At 45.2% G+C, this 12,348-nt stretch overlaps 1 protein-coding gene across 2 annotated transcripts; it reads left to right on the top strand.

The window, feature by feature from the left end:
* The first annotated feature begins 2,324 nt into the window (after nt 1-2,324).
* On the top strand, nt 2,325-11,569 carry LOC120017671 (guanine nucleotide-binding protein G(I)/G(S)/G(O) subunit gamma-5-like). 2 transcript variants are annotated; one of them, XM_038960601.1, is made up of 3 exons: nt 2,325-2,509; nt 7,936-8,062; nt 9,925-11,569. In XM_038960601.1, exons 1-2 carry the CDS (start codon nt 2,420-2,422, stop codon nt 8,059-8,061), a joined length of 216 nt encoding a protein of 71 aa, XP_038816529.1. In that variant the 5' UTR covers nt 2,325-2,419; the 3' UTR covers nt 8,062; nt 9,925-11,569. The 2 variants fall into 2 exon arrangements, with proteins under 2 accessions (XP_038816529.1, XP_038816520.1); XM_038960592.1 differs by having other exon boundaries at nt 2,327-2,509; nt 9,922-11,569.
* Nucleotides 11,570-12,348: the final 779 nt, after the last annotated feature.

Below are 12,348 nucleotides of genomic sequence, written 5' to 3' on the forward strand. Positions count from 1 at the left end.
TCTATAGAGAGCAATAGAAATGGTGTATTTTTGTAGGCACCAATGCTAGTCGGAACTAAGAAACTCAAAATGTTCTACTGGCTGATTCGTTGGACACTGCACGTATATAACTACTACCAGTTAGCTAGTCGGAAATGTGAGGTTTTTTCTAGTTACGACTAGCATGTGAAAGCAGCGCAACTCTGCCATGCCTCGTTGGCCAAAGCCTATGGGACAATTAATGTTTTTGGGGGGATAAATGGTGAAAATAAGGTCTGTGCCTTGACTAATTAAGCAAATACATAAATAGATTTTCTGTCAGACATTTAAATCGCTCAAAAAATGTATTACAAACTAACAAGCCTGTCTGAGGGAAATATTTGGATCAGTTAGGCCTATGGGTCTCCTTTCGATAGGTTACCAGGTATAGTGATGCATATTAGCAGGACAGTCATATTGTTACTAGGATAAACTGTATATTGGTATTAACAGATACAATTAGAGTTATGGGCTTCTGAGATACGCTGCCTGTCCTGGTCTGGTGGAACATCATTCTTCTGAGTGCACTCTTGCCTATACGTATCATCTTGATACAGAGTCCGAAACCCTCCCAGCCCACATCAATTCTCAGAATTTGAGACCCAGCCCAGTAAAAGCCTCAAGCATGAACATTAAGGCAAATTATGTAGGCCCCGTTTTATTTTGTTACCATAATTATATATATATATTTTAAATACATATTTTTAAATAAAGATGGACAAATGAAGATCACTTACTCAGGCCTTTTATCATTGAAAAACATTGTCAGTTCCGGACTGGGTGACTGCCATAGACACCAATGGAATAGCAGCTGGGTTTGGTCTACTATAGTTCATTGCCTATAATTGAACCAGGGGAAAAAAGTGAGTGGGGTGTCTAGCTTCCGCTTCCGTCTCGGTTGACTGTTATGCCTAATGGTAAATCTGCCACTGAGACGGGCAATTACAGGCGTTTTCTGATAAAGCCATTTCTTGAGTTAAATTACACCCATTGATGCTCGTCATTGGTCCGTGGCCGTTTCTTTCGCATTAGGGACAACAGCTGTTGAAGACTGGCAATAGCTAGGTTTCCATCCAATTGATGACAGATTTTCATGCGAATATTCTCTAATCCGCATATAAACAATATGCGCATTTTCCCAACAGACAGGTGTTTTCATCAAATTGACTTGTTGCAGATACAAGGCTGTGCGTGATGACGTAGTGCACATAAAATACCGTTTGCTGTTAAATTCCCCATGAACCAAATAAAATAAAGATAAATCACTTTTGCATTGGACCACACAGAATAGTACTCATCAATCCACGTGCTAAATTAAGTCACTTCTGTTTTCACCCGACTTCGCCATAGGCCAGGGAAGGCAGCCAGGTTCCAAATCGAATGCGATCAACTTTCAACTGGAGTAAAACGGGCGAGATTAATCGAACCTACTCACTATAGTGAAGCCTAACCCGCCACGTCAGTTATCCTAACCTGCTATATAAACAAATAATTTGTGTCGAGAAACGGTCAGTCTCATTATCATCGGAATTGACCAAAGACAAGCACCAATGGGCGTTTCCTGCTGTCAAGAAACGATCACATCAAGAAACGCCCTGAATTGCGTTCTGCAATTACACCATATTGGAGACTGCGTAAACTACAAAGAGGTTACATGCACACAATAATACGATTATTGTGGATAGTCAGATTAATATAATAGTTCGTTTAAAAACGTTTACATGTTTTGCAAGAATAACGATTTCCCTAATAAGCCAGTTTATATGGCCACATCTGAAATCAGGCTACTGCTTTGCCATTTGATAAATGCAGAAAATCGCCAATCAAAATAAACGTTCTACCACGGTGACCATGTTATCTTTGCGAAGACTATTTGATTCTGATTTGGGACATATAAAGACAAAGTTTGTCTGTGAAAATTGTTTATAAGATGCATACTTTCAGTTTTTCCGAACTCCTCTCATTCGCGCAAAAGAGCGAAGCTTCGCGCTACCGGCTGCTGGCACATCAGCAGATGAAATGCACCGCAGACCACGCCGATTCTGCTGTTTACGTGTCCTAATAATTGTTTTAAATTGTTCAGAAACCCAGGTGTGTTAATCAACGTATGCTTACTTCGATCATGACCTTACGCCGATTAAGATAAGAAGAACAAGGTGTTTACATGACTATTGCCATACTCGGCCTTCATCCATAATCAGTTTAATATCAAATAGTTAGTGTGAATGTAAACGTACTTAGTGATCGATTGACGGACAACCAATTAGAATGTTGTTGTTGAGGAAACATTGTGTCGAGTGGGCGGGGAGAGAACGACAGACTGACTGCTTCACAAACTCTGACACTTTCACTCACAGTCGCCCTAGTAGGATAACCTACTTTCGCACTTCTGACCCTCGACATGTCAAACAACAACGCCAGCAGCAACTTGGTCGTCGCTCAGAGAGTAGTGAAACAGCTGCGGTTGGAGGCCAGTGTCCGTAGGATCAAGGTAAAAGGGATAGTAGCAGCAACACTAACACCAAACAAACACGGAAGAGCTGTTAACGACACTCCTGTCGCTGGGACAGCGTCGCGGCTTGGAGTAGGCTAGGCTAGTGACGTGAAACAAAGTAACAAACACGACGTTACAATGATGCAAAGGTTGCTTTATGAAGTTGTCATGTTATGTATAATACAGTTGTACATGTTGCTGCCTTGTATCAATGTTGTCATGTTACAAATGTCTATTGAACAGTAGGCTGGTCTACATCGTCGCCTCCTGTCAGTAGGCTAGTATTGTTGACATAGCCAAAAAGAATAAAGGCGATCAAATAGGAAAGTAATTCATAATTCCATCAACTTTTGCCTGCTATCGAGACAGTCCTAGGACCATGGTCCTGCATCGGTGGCCTAGTGAAATAGATTGAAAGTCGGGTCAGCGTGTAGGCCTATCTTGGATGAGTCAGTTCACTGACATTCCCACGGGTTAGTAATATTCCGAAGCCATTTTTTTCTTTCTCTAAGTAAACTTGTCATATTACTGCCTCTGCCTAGTGTAGCTAGGCTACTCCTAGCTCCCGAAAACCCTTTTCCGCATGTATGGTTTTCAGCTATTACATTTGGCTCTATGTATGTAAACTACAATTCTGAAGCTGTGCTTTAACGTCAATAATCATCGCTTTCGGAACCTATGCTAATATGCCCCTTTTCTTGTCTCAGAATATTTTAAATATAAAAATAAATAATAAATATACAGTTACTGTAGCCATAGACGCTGGTTGGGTGGGTGGGTGGGGAGGGGTTATGTCTACAGTAAGTGTATATTTTTTATTTGAAATATTATTTCTAGCTGACATTAAAGATAAGGGGCATATCAGCATATGTTGCGAAAACCGTTTCGGGAAATGGATGATTAATGACGTGTGTATCTTATTGTAGCCATAGGGGGCGCCATTTCTCCCCGCTCTGCTGACCAGTATTTTGCTCAGCCCTTTCACGAGTAGACTAAAAGGCCTAGTGCACTAATTTGATTTGATGGGGGGGGAATATGAATGACCTTATAACTGATTTATCAGAAATGCTATGTGCATTTCACACTATGTTGAGGTTAAATCTGACTAATTATTGTATGGATGTCAACCCCAATACTTGTTCACGTCACCAATCAACTGCATTAGTTTAACGACTGACTACCACCAATGATTTCTGTAAGTTAGTTATGCTACCAGTTTATACGAATGGTAGTTAGCATTTAGCAGTCACTTCTTCTAAACCTGAAAAGGAACAACTTCTAAATGTTATGCAGTGAAAACAGCCAAATATATCTAAATCAGATTTTAGTAACCACTCTTACAATACATCAATCATGACGGGTTTGACAAATATCCACATTATTTCAGATTTGTTGGCTGTGCACCAATCCAGCATTCTATCCCCCACTGTCTGCATTCCAATTACCTCTTTACCACATCTATCCCCATTACCTCCCGGATCTCTTTCCAGGAGTTCAAACCAATCCCCCCAACTCCACCCCCACCGTCAACCAATCATGTCAATGTGGAGCTATGCGGAGCCCTTCGCATTGTTACAAAATGTGGCACGCGTTACGCACAGGTGTTTGGAGCAGCTAGATAGGCCGCCACCTGTGCTAATTAGCTATGTCTTCCGCAAACAAGCGCTGTAACATGGCCATGTAGGAACACTAATCGTAACTCTTATGGTGTGTGATCATTTACATGTTGTTTTTTTGAAAATGTATTTCTCGCTGAAATGAAAGAGATTTAATTTATTTATTTAACCTTTATTTAACTAGGCAAGTCAGTTAAGAACAAATTCTTATTTACAATGCCAGCCTACCCCGGCCAAACCCGGACGACGCTGGGCCAATTGTGTGCCGCCCTATGGGACTCCCGATGACGGCCAAATGTAATACAGCCTGGAATCGAACCAGGGACTGTAGTGATGCGTTCCTTATGTTTCCAAAACGGTACCACAAGCGATGTGTTTTCATGTTTATAGCAAAGCATCAGGGCTCCTAACAAAGATCCCCTGGTCAGAAGACACTTATCGTCAATAAGCACTAGAGTAGAATCTGTGAATGGGGTAGGCTACTTCCTGTACAGGGCATGAAGTACTCTCTTCTTTGCATTGGAAATCCAGCTGTAGCCTAACTGTCGTTTAGTCACTAGAAAATGTATTCAAAACTTCTGTGTTAATCTGTTACTATGGAAATGAGGCTGTGTAGTAACACCACTGCGGTACAAGTTTTAATGTCACATGCACAAGAACAGTGAAATGCCTTTTTTGTCAACTCAAAACCCGACAATGCAATAATCAATAACAATGTATTACTAGAAAAAAAACACGTGAAATAAGAAATATCAAGTACAGGATAAAGTACAGTATGTAGGTCAGCATTCTATACACAGGAAATATTTTGAGTCAGTTCCAATACCATATTTACATGTGCAGGGATACTGGAGGGATGGAGGTAGATATGTATAGGGGACAGGGATACTGGAGGGATGGAGGTAGATATGTATAGGGGACAGGGATACTGGAGGGATGGAGGTAGATATGTATAGGGGACAGGGATACTGGAGGGATGGAGGTAGATATGTATAGGGGACAGGGATACTGGAGGGATGGAGGTAGATATGTATAGGGATAAGGGGACAGGGATACTGGAGGGATGGAGGTAGATGTGTATAGGGATAAGGGGACAGGGATACTGGAGGGATGGAGGTAGATATGTATAGGGGACAGGGATACTGGAGGGATGGAGGTAGATATGTATAGGGGTAAGGGGACAGGGATACTGGAGGGATGGAGGTAGATATGTATAGGGGTAAGGGGACAGGGATACTGGAGGGATGGAGGTAGATATGTATAGGGGTAAGGGGACAGGGATACTGGAGGGATGGAGGTAGATATGTATAGGGGTAAGGGGACAGGGATACTGGAGGGATGGAGGTAGATATGTATAGGGGTAAGGGGACAGGGATACTGGAGGGATGGAGGTAGATATGTGTAAGGGGACAGCGATACTGGAGGGATGGAGGTAGATATGTATAGGGGTAAGGGGACAGGGATACTGGAGGGATGGAGGTAGATGTGTATATGGATAAGGGGACAGGGATACTGGAGGGATGGAGGTAGATATGTATAGGGGTAAGGGGACAGGGATACTGGAGGGATGGAGGTAGATATGTATAGGGGTAAGGAGACAGGGACACTGGAGGGATGGAGGTAGATATGTATAGGGGTAAGGAGACAGGGACACTGGAGGGATGGAGGTAGATGTGTATATGGATAAGGGGACAGGGATACTGGAGGGATGGAGGTAGATATGTATAGGGGTAAGGGGACAGGGATACTGGAGGGATGGAGGTAGATATGTATAGGGGTAAGGAGACAGGGACGGAGGTAGATATGTATAGGGGTAAGGAGACAGGGACACTGGAGGGATGGAGGTAGATGTGTATATGGATAAGGGGACAGGGATACTGGAGGGATGGAGGTAGATATGTATAGGGATAAGGAGACAGGGACACTGGAGGGATGGAGGTAGAGTAAGGAGACAGGGACACTGGAGGGATGGAGGTAGATATGTATAGGGGTAAGGAGACAGGGACACTGGAGGGATGGAGGTAGATATGTATAGGGGTAAGGGGACAGGGATACACGGAGGGATGGAGGTAGATATGTATAGGGGTAAGGAGACAGGGACACGAGGGATGGAGGTAGATATGTATAGGGGTAAGGGGACAGGGATACACGGAGGGATGGAGGTAGATATGTATAGGGGTAAGGAGACAGGGACACTGGAGGGATGGAGGTAGATATGTATAGGGGTAAGGGGACAGGGATACACGGAGGGATGGAGGTAGATATGTATAGGGGTAAGGGGACAGGGATACTGGAGGGATGGAGGTAGATATGTATAGGGGTAAGGGGACAGGGATACACGGAGGGATGGAGGTAGATATGTATAGGGGTAAGGAGACAGGGACACTGGAGGGATGGAGGTAGATATGTATAGGGGTAAGGAGACAGGGACACTGGAGGGATGGAGGTAGATATGTATAGGGGTAAGGAGACAGGGACACTGGAGGGATGGAGGTAGATATGTATAGGGATAAGGGGACAGGGATGCGCCATGCGATCCAGGGCGGTGCTATTGCCATACCGAGCAGTGATGCAGCCAGTCAATATGCAGTACGGAGCCCTTGTTTCCTCTGTCAGCTCTCCACTGTGTCTACACCTGTCATGTGTTAGTAGCATACAGGCCCGGGTTCCCAGATTAAACCTAGTCCTGGTGTGTCTACACTTGTCATGTGTTAGTAGCATACAGGCCCGGGTTCCCAGGTTAAACCTAGTCCTGCTGTGTCGACACCTGTCATGTGTTAGTAGCATACAGGCCCGGGTTCCCAGATTAAACCTAGTCCTGGTGTGTCGACACCTGTCATGTGTTAGTAGCATACAGGCCCGGGTTCCCAGATTAAACCTAGTCCTGGTGTGTCGACACCTGTCATGTGTTAGTAGCATACAGGCCCGGGTTCCCAGGTTAAACCTAGTCCTGGTGTGTCGACACCTGTCATGTGTTAGTAGCATACAGGCCCGGGTTCCCAGGTTAAACCTAGTCCTGGTGTGTCGACACCTGTCATGTGTTAGTAGCATACAGGCCCGGGTTCCCAGATTAAACCTAGTCCTGGTGTGTCTACACCTGTCATGTGTTAGTAGCATACAGGCCCGGGTTCCCAGATTAAACCTAGTGCTGGACTAAAAGCATGCTCCATTGAGATTCTCTATTTAAAGCTCATTTTGAACCAGAACTAGGCTTGATATGTGTCTGGGAAACCGGTCCATAGTGTATATAGCTCCTGTATGGTTTCACTCCAACCCCAGTTGTAACCAACCTGGTTCAACGTATCAACCAGCTAATTATTAGAATCAGGTGTGCTAGATTAGTGTTGGAGCGAAAACCTACAGGAGGGTGTCTCTCCAGGAACATGGTTGGAGTGAAAATACAGGAGGCTATCTCTCCAGGAACATGGTTGGAGTGAAAATACAGGAGGCTGTCTCTCCAGGAATGGGGTTGGAGTGAAAATACAGGAGGGTATCTCTCCAGGAACGGGGTTGGAGTGAAAATACAGGAGGCTATCTCTCCAGGAACGGGGTTGGAGTGAAAATACAGGAAGGTGTCTCTCCAGGAACGGGGTTGGAGAGCCCTGGTATCTAGGGGCAGTTTCCCAGACACAGATTAAGCCTGGTCCTGGACTAACTACAGCTTTTAATAGACATTCTCCATTGAGATCACTGTCTAGTTCAGGACTAGGTTTAATCTGTGTCTGGCAAGCCGCCCCATAATGCATCAGTCCCATTCATATATCTTCTTGTATTCTGTAATGAATAATTATTGTAATGAACCCCCAGGTGTCTCAGGCTGCAGTGGAGCTGAAGAACTACTGTCTGCAGAATGCTCACCAGGACCCTCTCCTGATGGGGGTACCCTCCAGTGACAACCCCTTCAGACCCCCCAAGTCCTGCAGCCTGTTCTGAGGTAGTCTACAACACCTTCGTCCACTCTCCTCCTCTTCTCCACAGGTCGCCTCGAGGTTAGAGCACTGGACCAGTAATCAAAAGGTCGCTGGTTCGGACACCGGAGCCGACAAGGTGAAAAATCTGTCGCTGTACCCTTGAGCAAGGCACTTAACCTGAATTACTCCAGGGGCGCTATACAATGGTGACCCTGGTCGGGACCCCACAGGGGGAGTTGGGATATGCAAGAAACACATTTACATTACACACTTGTGTAACAGGACAAATATATGCCCCACCCCCAAATTAAAGTCCTGCAGCCTGGTCTGAGGTAACCTAGTACCTCCTCTTCCTCCTCTTCTCCTTCTCTCTCCAGAGTCCTGCAGCCTGGTCTGAGGTAACCTAGTACACATTCTCCTGTCCTTCTCTTCCTCCTCTTCTCCTTCTCTCTCCAGAGTCCTGCAGCCTGGTCCGAGGTAACCTAGTACCCAATCTCCTGTCCTCCTCTTCCTCTTCTCCTTCTCTCTCCAGAGTCCTGCAGCCTGGTCCGAGGTAACCTAGTACCCAATCTCCTGTCCTCCTCTTCCTCTTCTCCTTCTCTCTCCAGAGTCCTGCAGCCTGGTCCGAGGTAACCTAGTACCCAATCTCCTGTCCTCCTCTTCCTCTTCTCCTTCTCTCTCCAGAGTCCTGCAGCCTGTTCTGGGGTAGTCTAGGACACCTTTATCCACTCTCCCCCTCTTCTCCTTCTCTCTCCAGAGTCCTGCAACCTGGTCCGAGGTAACCTAGTACACATTCTCCTGTCCTTCTCTTCCTCCTCTTCTCCTTCTCTCTCCAGAGTCCTGCAGCCTGGTCCGAGGTAACCTAGTACCCAATCTCCTGTCCTCCTCTTCCACCTCTTCTTTTCTCACCCCCTAATTCCTGCAGCCTGGTCCGAGGTAGTCTAGGACACCTTTATCCACTCTCCTCCTCTTCTCCTTCTCTCTCCAGAGTCCTGCAGCCTGTTCTGGGGTAGTCTAGGACACCTTTATCCACTCTCCCCCTCTTCTCCTTCTCTCTCCAGAGTCCTGCAGCCTGTTCTACGGATGTACACCTTCGTCTCCTCTTTTCCCTCCCTCTCTCTTCTCCACTCTCACCCCTGTTCCAGTCTCCTCTTCTCCACTCTCTCCCCTGTTCCAGTCTCCTCTTCTCCACTCTCTCCCCTGTTCCAGTCTCCTCTTCTCCACTCTCTCCCCTGTTCCAGTCTCCTCTTCTCCACTCTCTCCCCTGTTCCAGTCTCCTCTTCTCCACTCTCTCCCCTGTTCCAGTCTCCTCTTCTCCACTCTCTCCCCTGTTCCAGTCTCCTCTTCTCCACTCTCTCCCCTGTTCCAGTCTCCTCTTCTCCACTCTCTCCCCTGTTCCAGTCTCCTCTTCTCCACTCTCTCCCCTGTTCCAGTCTCCTCTTCTCCACTCTCTCCCCTGTTCCAGTCTCCTCTTCTCCACTCTCTCCCCTGTTCCAGTCTCCTCTTCTCCACTCTCTCCCCTGTTCCAGTCTCCTCTTCTCCACTCTCTCCCCTGTTCCAGTCTCCTCTTCTCCACTCTCTCCCCTGTTCCAGTCTCCTCTCCTGTCTGGGTTTTAGGATGGGATAGATGCTGGTGAATTGGCAATATGTCAGATCCTCCTAATTATAATAATTATGTGTGTGGTTGATAGTGTTTTGTTTATTTACCATACCTCTCTGTGCCCCCCCCCCTCTCTCTCTTTGTCTCTTTCTCTGTGTGTTTCTCTCCCTCTCCCTCTCTGTGTCTCTCTCTATCTCTCCCGCCACCCCCTCTGTCTGTCTCTCCCTCTCTGTGTCTCTCTCTCTCTCTCCCCCCACCCCCTCTGTCTGTCTCTCTCTGCAGCAGCAGTCAGTGTATGGAGGAGGAGTTGTTGCTGTATGTCCTATGAGGGACCCTTCCTCTTCTCTCTCTACTGCTGGTCCGTTTGTGTGCTGCAGCTATCCCAATGTTAACCTCTAGCCTGATCCCAGATCTGGCATGCCAAGGCACGACAATGACCATATAGATGTTGGCAAGACCGCACAAACAGATCTGGGACCAGGCTAGACAGTCCATGTATTAAGATAAAGCCTAGTAGTGCCATTATACATGTATGTTCAGGATGTTGATGTGATATCCTATTTGTTATGATGATGATGATGACATTGTATTCGGGTTGTAACTTCCTGAAAATTCCCCAGTTTTTCAGAAATTCCTGTTGGAAGATTCCTGGAATCAGGAGGGAATAAGCAGAACATCCAGGAATCTTCTACTGGAATTTCAGGAAAATCTGGAAAGTTACTGTAGTTCTGAAACCCTACATTGTATCTATGCACTGTACTTTCCATCAGTATGATATCAGCCTCTGACAGGCAGCCAGTGAATGTGCCTTTTGAGGTTGTCTCTCTTTGTGTCTCCCAAATAGCACCCTATTCCCTATATAGTGCACTACTTTTGACCAGAGCCCTATAGTGCAGTATATAGAGAATAGGGTGTTATTTGGAATGCAACTTATGTGTCCGACGACATGTACAGCACAATAAGGAAGTGACCAACAGTTGAATGTTTTAACCAGGGTATGTATTGATATTTAGCCTACAGTTCTTAGCCTATTGGCCTACATGCTGTCTTGTCACCTTCTATTGCTCGTGTTCCACATGCAGTATACTTCCTGGTACAAACTACCACACGGTACAGGTTGACATTCTCAACCCAGGGATACAGAACCATAGAATTAGAATATAGAATTCATGCAGAACACTAACCACATATTCCCCAGTTGTACTCTATACAAGAGACTGGCAGGTACATGTTTCTTTTAAACTTTCCTCTACCTATTTTATTTAAGGTTTTATAAAATAATCAGCCTTTTTATCGAAGGGTTCGTTCATTCGGTCATGATGATACTGATGTGATCTTAAATGTTACATTGTTGTGCCCTCCTGTACCTTTTTTTAGGAAGACACTCCTGTCCTGGCCTTTCTCCCTGGAAATTCTCATGTCCTTCTCACATTTTTCCACTGGCCTACATTCAGTCACCGATAACACTGTAGCACGTTGTTCCACTGGCCTACATTCAGTCACCGATAACACTATAGCACGTTTTTCCACTGGCCTACATTCAGTCACCGATAACACTATAGCACGTTTTTCCACTGGCCTACATTCAGTCACCGATAACACTGTAGCACGTTTTTCCACTGGCCTACATTCAGTCACCGATAACACTGTAGCAAATGGGAACGTATTTAACTAAGACAAACAACACTCATTTCCATATGCCACAGCTGGTGCTTCAGCTTGTATCAGATTACTGATTAGCCACATCACCATGACTGCCATTTTTATGATTCCATCAGCCTATATAAGTTTATATTTATATCGTGGAACTGTCTAGCCTAGCTACCTGCCTTGAATGAGGAGTTTTAATTTGATACCTGATATACTGTCGATCCTCTGTGCCTTAACTTTGTAACTGTGTTTCCAACCTAGTAAATCACATTTACCACTATGTGTGTGTGACTACTTTATGTGTGTGGGTGGTTCTCTGGATAGATTGTTGACGCCTAAACATTTTTGAAAGGCATTCTTCCAATGTGCCGACAAAGCAACAAAACAAACGTCAGTTCCTTGGCAGCAGGCCAGCATTCAGGAGTCACCTCTCCACTGTTGAGACTGGTGTTTGGCGGGTGCTATTTAATGAAACTGCCAGTTGAGGACTTGTGAGGCGTCTGTTACTCAAACTAGACCGTCTAATGTACTTGTCCTCATGCTCAGTTGTGCACCGGGGCCTCCCACTCTTTCTATTCTGGTTAGACCAAGTTTGCGCTGTTCTGTGAAGGGAGTAGTACACAGCGTTGTACGAGATCTTCAGTTTCTTGGCAATTTCTCAAATGGAATAGCCTTCATTTCTCAGAACAAGAATAGACTTACGAGTTTCAGAAGAAAGTTCTTTGTTTCTGGACATTTTGAGCCTGTAATCGAACCCACAAATGCTATTGCTCCAGATACTCAACTAGTCTAAAGAAGGCCAGTTTTATTGCTTCTTTAGTTAGCACAACCGTTTTCAGCTGTGCTAACATAATTGCAAAAGCGTTTTCTAATGATCAATTAGCCTTTTAAAATTATAAACTTGTATTAGCTAACACAAAGCGCCATTGGAACACAGGAGTGATGGTTGCTGATAATAGGCCTCTGTATACCTATGTAGATATTCCATTAAAAATCTGCGGTTTCCAGCTGCAATTGTCATTTACAACATTTAACAATGTCTACACTGTATTTCTGATC

Source organism: Salvelinus namaycush, chromosome 2 (genome assembly GCF_016432855.1).
Source record: "Salvelinus namaycush isolate Seneca chromosome 2, SaNama_1.0, whole genome shotgun sequence".
Taxonomy (NCBI): domain Eukaryota; kingdom Metazoa; phylum Chordata; class Actinopteri; order Salmoniformes; family Salmonidae; genus Salvelinus; species Salvelinus namaycush.